The 17,344-nt window shown below is 43.3% G+C and overlaps 1 protein-coding gene across 1 annotated transcript in view; it reads right to left on the bottom strand.

Annotated features, from left to right (window-relative positions):
- Positions 1-232: 232 nt before the first annotated feature.
- LOC126335552 (uncharacterized) overlaps positions 233-17,344 on the bottom strand; it is a 134,721-nt gene continuing 117,609 nt past the window's right edge. The window contains exons 5-6 of the mRNA XM_049998954.1: positions 16,084-16,192; positions 233-5,077 (exon numbers count right to left, since the gene is read on the bottom strand). Of these exons, the coding sequence (XP_049854911.1) occupies positions 4,835-5,077; positions 16,084-16,192 (352 nt within the window). The 3' untranslated portion in view covers positions 233-4,834. The remainder of the gene's footprint in view (positions 5,078-16,083; positions 16,193-17,344) is intronic.

Raw genomic sequence — 17,344 nt, 5'->3', positions numbered from 1 at the left:
AGGGAAGCTGTGTAGATTGTAAGTTGGTAAATTCAGGGTAAAAACTGAAATTTAATATTTTCTCATACGTCAATAATTGTTTGAGATTATACTAAATTACCTGGATTGTAAGTGAACGTCTGTTCTTGTGTGTTAATTACAGAAAGGATAATCGAAAAAATTAACACATTAGGAGAGAGACGGTATTACACATAAGTTATTATTCAGTTGAGAAGAAATATGAAGAAAAAAATAACATGAAGAATACGAAAATTTATTTTTAACCTAGACAAAATAGTACTACGAGTACAGAATATTTAATACCGATAGCTAACTTGCATGCTAGACTATTAATCTGTATCAGGAGCACTGGAAACATAAGTAAAACAGAAACAAATAAAAAAAGTAACAAACTTCCAGACAAATTGAAACACTGGGGTCTGTCATTTCTGGAATCAGACAATAAATAATAAAAACGGACATTCGTCAGACTTTTCGACTCTGTGAGGCTAACAAAACTGATAATATGATTGTACTGGGAGAACACCACTTGTATGAATATCAAGAGCTCAGATGGCAACCCAGTTCTAAGCAAAGAAGGGAAGGCAGAAAGGTGGAAAGAGTATATAGAATGTTTATACAAGGGCGATGTACTTGAGGACAATATTATGGAAATGGAAGAGCATGTAGATGAAGACAAAATGGGAGATAAGATACTGCGTGAAGAGTTTGACAGAACACTGAAAGACCTGAGTCGAAACAAGGCCCCCGGAGTAGACAACATTCCATTAGAACAACTGAACCTTGGGAGAGCCAGTCATGACAAAACTCTACCAGCTGGTGAGCAAGATGTATGAGACAGGCGAAATACCCTCAAACTTCAAGAAGAATATAATAATTCCAATCCCAAAGAAAGCAGGTGCTGACAGATGTGAAAGTTACCGAACTATCAGTTTAATAAGTCACAGCTGCAAAATACTAACACGAATTCTTTACAGACGAATGGAAAAACTGGTAGATGCGGACCTCGGGGAGGATCAGTTTGGATTCCGTAGAAATGTTGGAACACGTGAGGCGATACTGACCTTACGACTTATCTTAGAAGAAAGATTAAGAAAAGGCAAACCTACGCTTCTAGCATTTGTAGACTTAGAGAAAGCTTTTGACAATGTTGACTGGAATACTCTCTTTCAAATTCTGAAGGTGGCAGGGGTAAAATACAGGGAGCGAAAGGCTATTTACAACTTGTACAGAAATCAGATGGCAGTCATAAGAGTCGAGGGGCATGAAAGGGAAGCAGTGGTTGGGAAAGGAGTGAGATAGAGTTTTAGCCTCTCCACGATGTTATTCAATCTGTATATTGAGCAAGCAGTAAAGGAAACAAAAGAAACATTTGGAGTAGGTATTAAAATTCAGGGAGAGGATGACATTGTAAGTCTGTCAGAGACGGCAAAGGACTTGGAAGAGCAGTTGAACAGAATGGACAGTATCTTGAAAGGAGGATATAAGATGAACATCAACAAAAGCAAAACGAGGATAATGGAATGCAGTCAAATTAAATCGGGTGATGCTGAGGGAATTAGATTAGGAAATGAGACACTTAAAGTAGTAAAGGAGTTTTGCTATTTAGGAAGTAAAATAACTGATGATGGTCGAAGTAGAGAGGATATAAAATGTAGACTGGCAATGGCAAGGAAAGCGTTTCTGAAGAAGAGAAAGTTGTTAACATCGAATATAGATTTATGTATCAGGAAGTCGTTTCTGAAAGTATTTGTATGGAGTGTAGCCATGTATGGAAGTGAAACATGGACGATAACTAGTTTGGACAAGAAGGGAATAGAAGCTTTCGGAATGTGGTGCTACAGAAGAATGCTGAAGATAAGGTGGATAGATCACGTAACTAATGAGGAGGATAAAAATCGTAGAGGGAGACCAAGAGATGAATACACTAAGCAGATTCAGAAGGTTGTAGGTTGCAGTAGGTACTGGGAGATGAAGAAGCTTGCACAGGATAGAGTAGCATGGAGAGCTGCATCAAACCAGTCTCAGGACTGAAGACAACAACAACAACTGGGAGAACTCAAAATATTAGTTTCCTTTTGGTGGTGGAGATTGGGTAGTAGTTACCTTCTTTTTACTGAATGTGCTGTCTTTTTCAGGACAGTGTAATAGTCCCCTTCAAAGCACCTATGAAACCAGTCATTTGCTTTCACCTACGACGAAATTCCACAGGAGTTGTTCATACTTGGTGTCTTCAGCAATTAAAAAGGAGTCTTTCAGATTTACATTCAGTGAAATGGTAACAGCACTACCAGAACACAATAACTAGTCAGCATCTTACTTTTATTTTTGTTTGGTGTTCTACTATACTTTCACCATAATATTTACTACCTGTATATTTGTGCTGACTAAATAGATGTCAACTGACCGTGTTATTTAGATGCCATTTAAAAAAAACGCGAACTTCTTAAAGACAATGAGAACATTGCGAATTATGCAAGAAAACAATGCTATAATGATTATCTCACATGATTGTAAACATTAGATGGGTAACCATTAGGTAGACTGTTCAGTCTAATTTTATTAGATAACGATTAAAATGCTGGAGAACATCGTATAGAGATCTAAACAAAATAAAGTAAATGGACATGGTAACAAATGAGGGACTGTCACGGGTAACTTCATGCTGTTTTAGTTTTTAATCCCTTTTCCAGTTACACTTCCAGGTTTGTAACACTCACCTTGATGTTCAAAATGTTCAAATGTGTGTGAATTTCTAAGGGACCAAACTGCTGAGGTCATCGGTGCTTAGACTTACACACTACTTGAACTAACTTATTCTAAGAACAACACACACACAACCATGCCCGAGGGAGGATTCGAACCTCTGGCGGGAGAGGCCGCGCGGTCAGTGACATGGCACCTCTAACCTTCATGTTTATAATTCTAATAAGAATGACTGGTTTGTGGCAGCCATTCATAAAGAAACAGCTGTTTCTCTTTGTATGTTCCATGTTTTGATGCAGTTGTCAATTTTTGTACCTCTTTTAATGTTCCAATTGGACCGTCCAAACTCGTTATTACAGCCATAGTATTCATGGTAGAGTCTAGTACAAATCGAAAAAAGCCATTGAGATATGTTCAGCAATGTGAGAAAATAAGATATGCATTCCATATTGCATGTTATGAGTATTTTTTGAGTGTAATAACCACATAATTAATAAGCTGTAAAATGACCATAATATAAAGCTCAGTGTACGTAGTATTTATCGAAGTTTTATTGATTGCTGGGATCATTAGTTCTAAATTGGTCAAAGTTGGAAGACTTCGAGTTGCTACTGGTTTGTGCCTAGTCACTGCCAGACGCACAGTTCTAAAAACAGATGTATAGTGTGTAGCATTGCAGCAGCCATGACAATACGTTGTGAATATTGTATTGCGCAGTAGGTTTGTTGTGTGGACAGCAACAATGAACCAGTTCTGCGCTTGTTGAAGGATCCACTAAACTTCCCAAAGTGGTCGATATCGACCCCTTGGGGTCGATATCGGTTTCCTAGGGGTCGACATAAACGAAAACTGATTTTGGGGGTCGACGAGGTCTAAAAATCGACCTCTATTAAATTAACACAAGTTCTTATTTAAGACTTTCAAGATAGGTAGGTACTGTATTGTTTATGTTGTGTTACGTGTACTAAGAATAATTAATATTTTTGTAGGAAATAGCATTGTTTTATTTTCTCTTTGCGAATTAATACTTTTTAAATATAATTTCCTACCTACTTAAGTATTTAATTTGTAATAATCATTATAAATTAAACTTGATATTTACTGAATTGTATGTGTTTTTATTTTGTTAAATTTTGATGAGAAAATGAAGTTTACTTTACTCACTTAACCAAGTGCAAAGTTTTCCAATTGGTACCTTAGTACCTCGGTATTTTGTATCAATAGGAAAAAACTAAAGATTGGCCCGCTTATTCATAATAGTCTGCGAACTTAAAGCATTGCTAATTCTCACTCTTTCTTCTATTGACCTAAGTCAGAATGAAAAATGACACTCTGTAGCAGCTGTTTTAAGTTAGCGGACCATTATGAATAAGAGGGTTGATCTTAAAAGTAGGTAATTTGGTCATGGGGGTCTGAGGTAACAGTTCATTTTGGAAAAGGGGTCTCTCTCAGAAGAAGGGCTACAAAGATTACTGAAGCGCATGTCGCTTCTGCTTCCAAATGGTTCTGAGCACTATGGGACTTATCTTCTGAGGTCAGCAGTCTCCTAGAACTTAGAACTACTTAAACGTAACTAACCTAAGGATATCACGCACATCCATGCCCGAGGCAGGATTCGAACCTGCGACCGTAGCGGTCGCGCGGTTCCAGACTATTGCTCCTAGAACCGCTCGGCCACTACGGCCGGCGCTTCGCCTTCATAGGCGCTCAGCTTGAAGTACAAAAGTAAAGGTGCGGTATTAGAACTGTATGAGGAAGGTGTGGTTTATGTGCTCGGCGGATCTTGCTTCCTCCAGTATCTTACATCTCCTTCTCATAATGATCAAGATAAGTTCAACACGTAGTACTGTAACTAGACCAAATCGTGTATGTGCAATGAACATAAAGAAATCACTAATCATTACTTTTTCCGCCGTAGCCATTAGCTAACATTATCGAGTAGGATAGTAAGAATGATTACCGACGATGTCACATGAAAAGTTCCTCCACGGCCCCTGTCCTGAGTTACGAAAATAACGAAAGACGCTTTGCTGTAGAGGGCAGTCGCCTTTATTGGCGAAGATCGCTCGGTGAAGTGTAGCACGTGCGCGCTACGTTGTGGCGCTACACAGGATTCGGCGCATGCGCGTTAGGTGGGCGCGCGGCAGACGAGCCCCACGGTGGCTGCGCAGACGAGCGAGCGGTAGGCCCGGGTCCAGGCGGCCGCGTGCACCGACGTCAGCTGTCGGTCCAGCGCGTCGCGCACGAAGGCCGAGATGTAGCGCGTGGCGTCTTCTCGCTGCTCCTGCAGCAGCCGCGGCGCGGCGTCGCCGATGGCGGCGCTCAGCAGCCGGCCCGTCTCACCGCCGCCCAACAGCCCTTGAAGGTCCATCTGTGCAAACAACCAGCTATCAGTGTGCCGGCCTCTGATACAAGTCGCGCTGAACAGAGCACGTACTGTCGCTTCAGTCCGAACAAAGGACGCAGGTCGGGAGCAGAGGCGTGTAACTCCATGCCACGGAGTGAGGGAGAGTGCGGTGGAAATCTCCTCTGCAAGAAACTGAAATCGCTTTATACACTAATGGCCATTAAAATTGCTACATCAAGAACGAAATGCAGATGATAAACGGGCATTCATTAGACTAATATATTATACTACAACTGAAATGTGACTACATTTTCACGCAGTTTGGGTGCATAGACCCTGAGAAATCAGTACCCGGAACAACCACCTCTGGCCGTAATAATGGCCTTGATACGCCTGGGCATTGAGACAAACAGAGCTTGGATGGCGTGTACAGGTACAGCTGCCCATGTAGCTTCAATACGATACCACAGTTCATCAAGAGTAGTGACTGGGGCGTATTGTGACGAGCCAATTGCTCGGCCACCATTGACCAGACGTCTTCAATTGGACAGAGATCTGGAGAATGTGCTGTCCAGGGCAAAAAAGGGTCAAATGGCTCTGAGCACTAGGGGACTTAACTTCTGAGGTCATCAGTCCCCTAGAACTTAGAACTACTTAAACCTAACTAACCTAAGGACATCACACACATCCATGCCCGAGGCAGGATTCGAACCTGCGACCGTAGCGATCGCGCGGTTCAAGACTGAAGCACCTAGAACCGCTCGGCCATACAGCCGGCGCTGACCAGGACAGCATTCGAACATTTTCTGCATCCAGAAAGGCCCGTACAGGACCTGCAACATGCGGTCGTGTATTATCCTGCTGAAATGTAGGGTTTCGCATGGATCGAATGAAGGGCAGAGCCACGGGTCGTAACACATCTGAAATTGACGTACATTGTTCAAGTGTCGTCAGTGTGGACAAGAGGTGACAGAGACGTGTAACCAATGGCATCCCAAACCATCACGCCGGGTGATAACGCCAGTATGGCGATGACGAATACATGCGTCCAATGTGCGTTCACCGCGATGTCGCCAAACACGGATGCGACCATCATGATGCTGTAAACAGAACCTGGATTCATCCGAAAATTGACGTTTTGCCATTCGTGCACCCAGGTTCGTCGCTGAGTAGACCATCGCAAGCTCTCCTGTCTATGATGCACCGTCAAGGATAAACGTAGCCATGGTCTCCGAGCTGATAGTCTATGCTGCTGCAAACATCGTCGAACTGTTCGTGCAGATCGTTGTTGTCTTGCTAACGTCGCCATCTGTTGACTCAGCGATCGAGACGTTGCTGCACGATCCGTTACAGCCATTCGGATAAGATGCCTGTCATCTCGACTGCTAGGGATACGAGGCCGTTGGGATCCAGCACGGCGCTCCGTCTTACCCTCCTGAACCCACCGATTCCATATTCTGCTAACAGTCATTGGCTCTCGACCAACGCGAGTAACAATGTCGCGATACGATAAACCGCAATCGCGACAGGCTACAATCCGACCTGTATCAAAGTCGGAAACTTGATGGTAGGCATTTCTCCTCCTTACACGAGGCATCACAACAACGTTTCACCAGGCAACGCCGGTCAACTGCTGATGAGAAATCGGTTGGAAACTTTCCTCATGTCAGCACGTTGTAGGTGTCGCCACCGGCGCCAAGCTTGTGTGAATGCCCTGAAAAGCTGATCATTTGCATATCACAGCATCTTCTTCCTGTCGGTTAAATTCCGCGTCTGTAGCACGTCGTCTTCGTGGTGTAGCAATTTTAATGGCCAGTGGTATATATTGTCAGGTTCAGATATGTAAAATAAAATTAAATGCAGAATTCACCAAACACAAGTTCGTTTTAAACAACTGACGTTGTTGTTGTTGTTGTCTTCAGTCCTGAGACTGGTTTGATGCAGCTCTCCATGCTACTCTATCCTGTGCAAGCTTCTTCATCTCCCAGTACCTACTGCAACCTACATCCTTCTGAATCTGCTTAGTGTATTCATCTCTTGGTCTCCCTCTACGATTTTTACCCTCCACGCTGCCCTCCAATGCTAAATTTGTGATCCCTTGATGCCTCAAAACATGTCCTACCAACCGATCCCTTCTTCTAGTCAAGTTGTGCCACAAACTTCTCTTCTCCCCAATCCTATTCAATACCTCCTCATTAGTTACGTGATCTACCCATCTAATCTTCAGCATTCTTCTGTAGCACCACATTTCGAAAGCTTCTATTCTCTTCTTGTCCAAACTAGTTATCGTCCATGTTTCACTTCCATACATGGCTACACTCCAAACAAATACTTTCATAAACGACTTCCTGATACATAAATCTATATTCGATGTTAACAAATTTCTCTTTTTGAGAAACGCTTTCCTTGCCATTGCCAGTCTACATTTTATATCCTCTCTACTTCGACCATCATCAGTTATTTTACTTCCTAAATAGCAAAACTCCTTTACTACTTTAAGTGTCTCATTTCCTAATCTAATTCCCTCAGCATCACCCGATTTAATTTGACTACATTCCATTATCCTCGTTTTGCTTTTGTTGATGTTCATCTTATATCCTCCTTTCAAGATCCTGTCCATTCCGTTCAACTGCTCTTCCAAGTCCTTTGCCGTCTCTGACAGAATTACAATGTCATCGGCGAACCTCAAAGTTTTTATTTCTTCTCCATGAATTTTAATACCTACTCCAAATTTTTCTTTTGTGTCCTTTATTGCTTGCTCAATATACAGATTGAATAACATCGGGGAGAGGCTACAACCCTGTCTCACTCCTTTCCCAACCACTGCTTCCCTTTCATGCCCCTCGACTCTTATGACTGCCATCTGGTTTCTGTACAAACTGTAAATAGCCTTTCGCTCCCTGTATTTTACCCCTGCCACCTTCAGAATTTGAAAGAGAGTATTCCAGTCAACATTGTCAAAAGCTTTCTCTAAGTCTACAAATGCAAGAAACGTAGGTTTGCCTTTTCTTAATCTTTCTTCTAAGATAAGTCGTAAGGTCAGTATTGCCTCACGTATTCCAACATTTCGACGGAATCCAAACTGATCCTCCCCGAAGTCCGCATCTACCAGTTTTTCCATTCGTCTGTAAAGAATTCGCGTTAGTATTTTGCAGCTGTCACTTATTAAACTGATAGTTCGGTAATTTTCACATCTGTCAGCACCTGCTTTCTTTGGAATTGGAATTATTATATTGTTCTTGAAGTCTGAGGGTATTTCACCTGTCTCATACATCTTGCTCACCAGCTGGTAGAGTTTTGTCATGACTGGCTCTCCCAAGGCCGTCAGTAGTTCTAATGGAATGTTGTCTACTCCGGGGGCCTTGTTTCGACTCAGGTCTTTCAGTGCTCTGTCAAACTCTTCACGCAGTATCTTACCTCCCATTTCGTCTTCATCTACATCCTCTTCCATTTCCATAATATTGTCCTCAAGTACATCGCCCTTGTATAAACCTTCTATATACTCCTTCCACCTTTCTGCCTTCCCTTCTTTGCTTACAACTGGACTGCCATCTGAGCTCTTGATATTCATACACGTGGTTCTCTTCTCTCCAAAGGTCTCTTTAATTTTCCTGTAGGCAGTATCTATCTTACCCCTAGTGAGATAAGCTTCTACATCCTTACATTTGTTCTCTAGCCATCTCTGCTTAGCCATTTTGCACTTCCTGTCGATCTCATTTTTGAGATGTTTGTATTCCTTTTTGCCTGCTTCATTTACTGCATTTTTATATTTTCTCCTTTCATCAATTAAATTCAATATTTCTTCTGTTACCCAAGGATTTCTAGCAACCCTCGTCTTTTTACCTACTTTATCCTCTGCTGCCTTCACTACTTCATCCCTCAGAGCTACCCATTCTTCTTCAACTGTGTTTCTTTCCCCCATTGCTGCCAATTGTTCCCTTATGCTCTCCTTGAAACTCTGTACAACCTGTACAACTGACGTATCCTCTTCAAAATTGTACTTCATAGAAAGACCATAAAGCGCCCGTAATCCGAAAAGGTTGTTATGAACACCACAGAGTCTTATTTGACGTGGATCTATTAGATATGAAATGTTATAGTTGTAAGTAGCGCTCTGTATGAAAATCACTGACTGTGCTGTGTGCAGTCTGTGGCTGGTTGGACTCATTGTTGGAATATTCGCTTGTGTAGTGTTGGGTAGTTGGATGTGAACAGCGCGTAGCGTTGTGCAGTTGGAGGTGAGCCGCCAGCAGTGGTGCATGTGGAGAGAGAGATGCCAAAGTTTTGAGAACGGACGATTTGGACGCGTGTCCGCTAGAAAAAGGAAATTTGTAAAAATGGATGCAATGAATTGACAGATATATATATATGATGGCTTTTGAACACTATCAAGGTAAACCCATTGTTTGTTCTCTATCAAAATCTTTCATCAGTAGTTAGAATCTTTTATTTATCTGGCAGTATTGGCGCTCTCTGTATTGCAGTAGTTCAAGTAACGAAGATTTTTGTGGGGTAAGTGATTTGTGAAAGGTACAGGGCCATTCTTTTGTAGGGATTATTGAAAGTCAGATTGCGTTCCGCTAAAAATATTGTGTGTCAGTTTTGTGATGAACTGAATAAGTAAAGAGAAAAGTGTATGAGTACATTGAGTTTTGCTCAGCTGTTTGAAAAACAAATAACGTAGAAGTTTACCAGTACAGTAATTCATAATTTTTCTAAGGGGAAGTTTCATAGTGGAGGACAGTAAATGTTTATTCTACATTGAAGCGCCAAAGAAACTGGTATAGGCAAACGTATTTAAATACAGATATATGTAGACAGGCGTAATACGGCGCTGCGGTCGGCAACAATTATATAACATAACAAGTGTCTGGCGCAGTTGTTAGATCGGTCACTGCTACTACAAAGGTAGGTTATCAAGATTTAAGTGAATTTAAACGTGGTATTGCAGTCAGCGCGCGAGCGATGAGACACAGCATCTCCGAGGTAGCGATGAAGTGGAGGTTTTCCCGTACGACCATTTCACGAGTGTACTGTGAATATCATGAATCCGGCAATACATCAAACCTCCGACATCGCTGCGGCCAGAAAAAGAACGACGACTCAAGAGAATCGTTCAACGTGACAGAACTGCAACCCTTCCGTAAATTGCTGCAGATTTCAATGCAGGGCCATCAACACGTGTTAGCGTGCGGACCATTCAACGAAACATGGGCTTTCGGAACTGACGGGTCACTAGTGCACCCTTGATGACCGCACAACACAAGGCTTTACGCCCCACCTGGGCCCGTTAACACCGACATTGGACTGTTTCCAGTCATTAACCGTTCATTAATGCCTGGAAACATGTTGCCTGATCGGACGAGTCTCTTTTCAAATTGTATCGAGCGGATGGACGTGTACGGATATGGAGACAACCTCATAAATCCATGGACCCTGCATGTCAGCAGGGGACCGTTGAAGCTGGTGGAGGCTCTGTAACGGTGTGGGCCGTATGCAGTTACGTCTAGATACGACTCTGACAGGTGTCACGTACGTATGCATCCCGTCGGATCACCTGCATCCATTCATGTGCATTGCGCATTCAGACGGACTTGGGCAATTCCTGCAGGACAATGCGACACCCACAAGTCCACAATTGCTACAGTGTGCCTCCAGAAGCAGTCTTCTGAGTTTAAATACTTCCGCCGGCCACCAGACTCCCCAGACATCAACATTACTGAGCATATCTGGGATTCTTTGAAACGTGCAAATCAGAGATCTCCACCCTCTTGTACTCTTACTGATTTATAGACAGCCCTGCAGAATTCATGGTGTCTTTTCCCTCCAGCACTACTCCAGACGTTAATCGACACCATGCCATGTGTTGTGGCTCTTCTGCGTTCTCGCGGGGACTCTGCATGATATTAGGCACGTGTACCAGTTCCTTTGGCTCTTCTGTGTATATCATGTAGCGAAGGATATAACAGAAGTACAAACCAGTGTCAAGATTTAAATAGCACCCTAGGACCAACAAAGGATACATCTTGAGACCCTTTACCAATAATCAAACTGAGAACATTTCTATTGATAGTTTCACGCCTAAGGCAGCTAGGAGAATAAAGTAGCTTGAGGCTTCACATCGTTCACTGAAACCATGCTTTCCAGAAACCGCTTGGTGCATTTCCAACCTGTTGCTCTACCGGAGCTTAAGTTCCCTGGCAGACTGTTCCAGCTTCTCAGTTACACGTTATACAACTTACGTATAATAGCCTATACTACTAACATCTGCTAGTGCAGAACCGTTCGACTTAGAGTAATCGAGTCTGGTGCTTGCAGGAGAGGAATTTTTAGTTGCCAGTTTTGATGAAGGAGTGGCGGTTGCATAAAATTATTATTATCGGCTATGTTCCACTATCCTGTGTTCAATGCCAAGCTTGTCCGCAGTTACGGCGTTTTAAGCAGATGGGAACTTGTCTCTCGACAACCACCTTGGTATGTATTTCACCGTTTTTATTCTCATTTTCACCTTACGACTATATTTCACTGATACGACAGTAAATTTGTCGGTCTAGCTTAGGAAAGGTGCGTAATGAATGCAAAGGAAGAAAAAAATATGTGTTTGAGCCGATATCTCAAACATTGTGATTGAGTTTATTACCAGTTATGATTACCAATGAGACATCTGTTTCTCACACGTTTGGGTGGAAAACAGTTGCGGTCAGATATTTGATTTACCCAGCAGTTCCCTAACAAAACTCCTTAAATACGTACATCTGGAAAATAAACTTTCTGTGACTGAGCCTGAATGAATGTTTAATACTCTTTCTTTTACTTATAAGTAATTTAGTTAATGTGGGATCTTCTATCTGAAGACTTCTATAGAGCCCATACACCATTTTACTGTATATTGCTTAAGCTTGAGCGGACCATATCTCTCTCTCTCTTTCCAAGGATTTATCCCAACTTGCTGGGTCTGCTGGTTAATCGGATGCGGCATGTTAATGTTCAGCGGTGGCCGGATGCCCTTCCTGTCACCACCTCGTACCTCCTGGGATGGAATTTTTGAAAACCGCCAAAAAGCCACATCCAGACTGGCCAGCACACCGGCCCTCGTCGTTAATCCGCTGGGCGGATTCGATCCAGGACCGGCGCGCCTACCCGAGTCCAGGAAGCAGCGCGTTAGTGCTCTCAACTACCCTGGCGGGTCTTGAGCCTACCATATACACTAAATAAAATATATTTCTGACTAGTTTAGTCTCTGATGTATAGACAGGGGTGGAAAAAAAAGGAGCCACGCGGGATTAGCCGAGAGGTCTGGGCCGCTGCAGTTATGGACTGTGCGGCTGGTCCCGGCGGAGGTTCGAGTCCTCCCTCGGCCATGGGAGTGTGCGCTTGTCCTTAAGATAATTTAGGTTAAGTAGTGTGTTAGCTTAGGGACTGATGACCTTAGAAGTTAAGTCCCATAAGATTTCACACACATTTGGAAAAAGTATGGAAATGCGAAAAACACACATTACAATGCGTAATACAATGCAGGAAAACCGTTGGCATCGAAACAGCTTCCCGACTTCTCGGAATGGATAAATACAGGTCCTACGTAGTTTTCATGAGAAAAAATAGTGGTAAGTTTAGGTATCGATGATGGAGGTGGATAACGATCAGGCACACGTGTCTGAGCAATTCTTCCTCGTGCTCACAAAACCAGTCCTGGACGATGCGAGATGCGTGAACAGGGACCCTGCCGTCTCGGAACAGAGCACCAACACTAGGAAACGAAGACTGCACCGTGGGATGGACCTGGTCAGCCAAAACGGTCAAATAAACCTTGGCAGTATTGCGACCTTGAGAGTAACCACGAGGCCCACGGAATACCCAATATGGCTGCCAAAACCGCCACCGAACCCCAGCCACGTTTCACTCTTGAGACGTAATTTCTGCCATAAGTTGGAAACAGTGTGAAACAAGACTAATATGACAAATAGCTTTCATCCTTTGCTCCACTGTCCAGGTTTTATAGCTTCAGCACTACATTTTCATGTTACCGTCATTTGCATCGCTGATGAGTGGTTTTGGAATTCCAGCTAGCCCTGCAGTTCCCTGCTCATGGAGATCCCTTCTTCATGTTTTACTGCTTCCAGGTATCAAGAGTGCGACATTCAGTTCTGCAGTCGTCCTCTTATTTTTCGCTGCAATCGTGTCAATGACCCACTTGTCACGATCGCTCAACACACACTGTTGCGTCTTATCGGACATGTTTTTCCGCTTTCCCTGTATGCGGTATAATTCGTCGGCACCGTGACTCTTCAAACACCAATCACTTCGGGTCCCGTGATTACGGAAGTACCCACCATTGGAGCAACAACGATTTGCCCACGTTCGAATTCACTCATCTCCGGCTTAATGCGCTCACAATTCCACAGAATACTCGTCTGACCACGACTGTCACTTTCAATGTATTCAGCACATTGCAGGCACAACAGCGCAGTCTGCAGGTATGACTACCATCTTCATTTATGTTCAAACATGCACGTCTCGCGGAGTTTCGATATTTTTATCTTATTTTGTTATCTCTTGCACCACAATGACTGACTTAAGTCTGTATGGAAGTAAAACAACTCTACGTATCATGTTACTCGTGTCATTGACTGCACTGATTCTATTACCATCAACGACGCTATTTTAACATACACTACTACATACACTACCTGGTTGAAAATTGCTTACAAGTTTATGGCGCCCTCCATCGGTAATGCTGGAATTCAGTATGGTGTTGGCCCACCCTTATCCTTGATGACAGCTTTCAATCAGGTGCTGGAAGGTTTCTTGGGGAATGGCAGCCCATTCTTCACGGAGGGCTACACTTACGAGAGATATTGATGTCGGTCGGTGAGGTCTGGCACGAAGTCGGTGTTCCATAACATCCCAAAGGTGCTCTATAGGATTGAGGTCAGGACTCTGTGCAGGCAAGTCCATTACAGGGGTATTATTCTCGTGCAACCACACCGCCACAGGTCGTGCATTATGTAAAGGTGCTCGATCGAGTTGAGAGATGCAATCGCCATTCCAGAATTGCTCTTCAACAGTGGGAGGCAAGAAGGTCCTTAAAACATCAAGGTAGGCCTTTTCTGAGATAGTGCCACCCAAAACAACAACAGGAGCAAGGCCCCTCCATGAAAAACATGACCACACCATAACACCACCTCCTCAGAATTTTACTATTGGTACTACACACGCTGGCAGATGACGTTCACCGGTCATTCGCCATACCCACACCCCGCCATCGGATCGCCACATTGTCTACTGTGATTCGTCACCCCACAAAACGTTTTTCCACTGTTCAATCGTCCAAATTTGTACGCTCCTTACACAAAGCGAGGCATCGTTTGGCATTTACCGGCGTGATGTGTAGCTAATGAGCAGCCGCTCGACCATGAAATCCAAGTTTCCTCTCCTACCGCCTAACTGTCATAGTACTTGCAGTGGACCCTGATGTAGTTTGGAATTCCTGTGTGATGGTCTGGATAGATGTCTGCCTATTACATATTACGACCCTCTTCAACCATCGGCGGTCTCTTTCAATCAACAGACGAGGTCGGCCTGTACGCTTTTGTGCTGTTCGCGTCCCTCCACGTTTCCACTTTACTATCACATCGGAAACAGTGGACCTAGAAATGTTTAAAATCTTGCATACAGACGTATGACACCAGTGACACCCAATCACCTGACCACGTTCGAAGTCCTTGAGTTCCGCGGAGCGCCCCATTCTGCTCTCTCACGATGTCTAATGACTACTGAGGTCGCTTATATGAAGATCCTGGCAGTAGGTGGCAGGACAATGCACCAAACATGAAAAACGCATATTTTTGGGAGTGGCCAGATACTTTTGATCACATAGTGTATTTCTGTGTCTTAATTGGGAAGTATTGGAAGTATGCGAATGTTAATAGATCTCAAATTCGTTGCACATAATATTGTTCTCTTCTTGTGCCTACGTATAATGTATTAAATCTTTGTAGAGCAAGACAGTGGCACGTAATTGCAATAACACAACAAAAAAAACAGCTACACAAAACTGATGCCGAGTTTAGATAAAACGGAATTTCAGAATTACATCTCGCATCTCACTAAGCACTGTTAGCGTCCTGTAGCTCAAGTCTATTTCTCCCGACTGTGACGGGGCAAAATCGGAACGGTGCGTCACGTAAGTAAAGTGCCGCATGTCATTGCATTAGGTAACTGTTGGACTGAAAACCAATAAAAATTATGTTGTCTAAGTGATGCTAATTGTTTTTCACGTACATATTGTGAATCAATGTGAAAATGTTCTTATAATTTTATAGAAGATTATAGGGGAAGAAGGGTATCTCAATTTGTCTGAACTGAGAAATGCGTGCAAATTCGTTGCGGAACGTCGATTTTCTGTATTGGTGCGCCATAGTGATCCATATGCTGAGTACGGCACGCGTGAAACGGCCGAGTACGATGTAAACAACACGAGCCAAAGCACAGCCAAAGGCCAACTACCTTACCACTGAGCTACCCAAGCACGACTCACGCCCCGTCCTCACAGCCTTAATTCTGCCAGTACCTCGTCTCCTACCTTCCAAACTTTACAGAAGCTCTCCTGCGAACCTTGCATTCTAGAAACTTAAATAATGTCTACCGTATGAAATCTCAAAACGAATTGCAATGTAATAATTCCTGCGATTAGCTGGCTGTACAGACAAGTTCTGAAAGCCAATAAATTATTTCTAGCATTGTATTCGGTTCACTCTTGATTTAGCAATGCGTGATTTCTCATAACTATAAAATACATTTCGATTCTGTATTTTGTGACATAGAAGATCAGAAGTATGGTATTTGTTTCTTTATTTCTCGTTTAACATCCCGTGTATATCTAACATCTCTTTTCAGATGTAAGTGTGTAACGGACTTCACTACCGAGAAACGTGTTACTTGTATCGTCTAGTACAGAATCACAACTGAAGATTCTGTTAACTCTCCAGCTGAGATAGGGTGCTGCTGTGAAGCATGAAACAGTATCTCACCTGTAGGCTGGTAAGATTCACTTCGACGAAGACATCCTTCACCTTGAGGTGGTCTCCTTCTGGCGTGACAATCACGAAACCCGTGGCATTCAGGTCTTTAACTGTTATGCTGTAAGTAAAGAAATTAGTATCAGTATACGTTTTGAACTGTTCATACTAAGCATGTACGCTACGCAGGTATATTGAAAGAAAAGAATAATTCAAATATTTTTCAGACTAATTGCCAGTGTTGGAATACTTCAAAGAACAAAGATGAGTTCAGAGCAACAGGTTGGAATAGATGACTATGTTGAAGCTGGAAACCATAGCTGACCTGTGCTCAAATGTCGCAGAATCCAGAAGCTCACTAGTGCGAAAAATTTCTGCTACATGCATTACTAGGATTACGTAATACAGCTACCTGCATTATATTTGTTAAGCGTGACCAGTAGCAATTTTGTATTGAATCTACAAAGCCTCCATTTCTCTAGCAAGACACCACAGACATATCGAAAAAAATCGCTACTAGTTATTATTTGCTGTTTAATGTTGTATTTAGTAAGTTCGTATATAACTGGATTACTCGTTCAGCAATTCCACCAGTGGAAAAATGCTCCTATCGAAGCACAGAAAATGCGGGTAGACTGATCAGCCAGGACATTATGACCACCGACCTATTGTCTGTTTAAACCGGTCCAGGCGACAGCAGCGTAACCTGACAAGGAATGACAAACACATGAATTATTGAATCAGTTGGCGTTCTGCCCGTGTGTGCAACGTGGAAGGCGAGCAACCTCCTGACTTTGATCGAGGGGCAGATTGTGATGGCTGGGACTCTCAGCACGAGCATTTCGGTAACTGAATGACTTGTCGGGTGTTCGAGGAGTGCTGTGGTGAGCGTCTTCAACACGTGAAAAAACTGAGGTGAAACCACGTGTAGACGTCGTGGGGTTAGGCGGCCACCCTTCATTACAGAAGTCGGACGTCGTAGGCTGGCCAGACTGGTAAAAGAGGACAGGCGGCGAACTGTGGCGGAACTAACGTCAGACTTTAATGGCGGGCAGAATACTAGCGTATCTGAACACACAGAACACCGAACGCTCCTAACGGTGGGTCACTGCAGCCGACGACGTACGCATGCGCCAATGTTAAGCCACGACATCGGCAATTACGATTGAAATGGGCACGTGGCCATCGGCACTGGACGTTGGCGCAGTGGCAGAGCGTTGCATGGTCTGACGAACCCCGACAGCTTCCTCATCATGCCGATGGGAGAGCGAAA

This window comes from Schistocerca gregaria, chromosome 2 (genome assembly GCF_023897955.1).
Source record: "Schistocerca gregaria isolate iqSchGreg1 chromosome 2, iqSchGreg1.2, whole genome shotgun sequence".
Lineage (NCBI taxonomy): Eukaryota > Metazoa > Arthropoda > Insecta > Orthoptera > Acrididae > Schistocerca > Schistocerca gregaria.
This window is presented reverse-complemented; position numbering and strand designations above follow the sequence as displayed.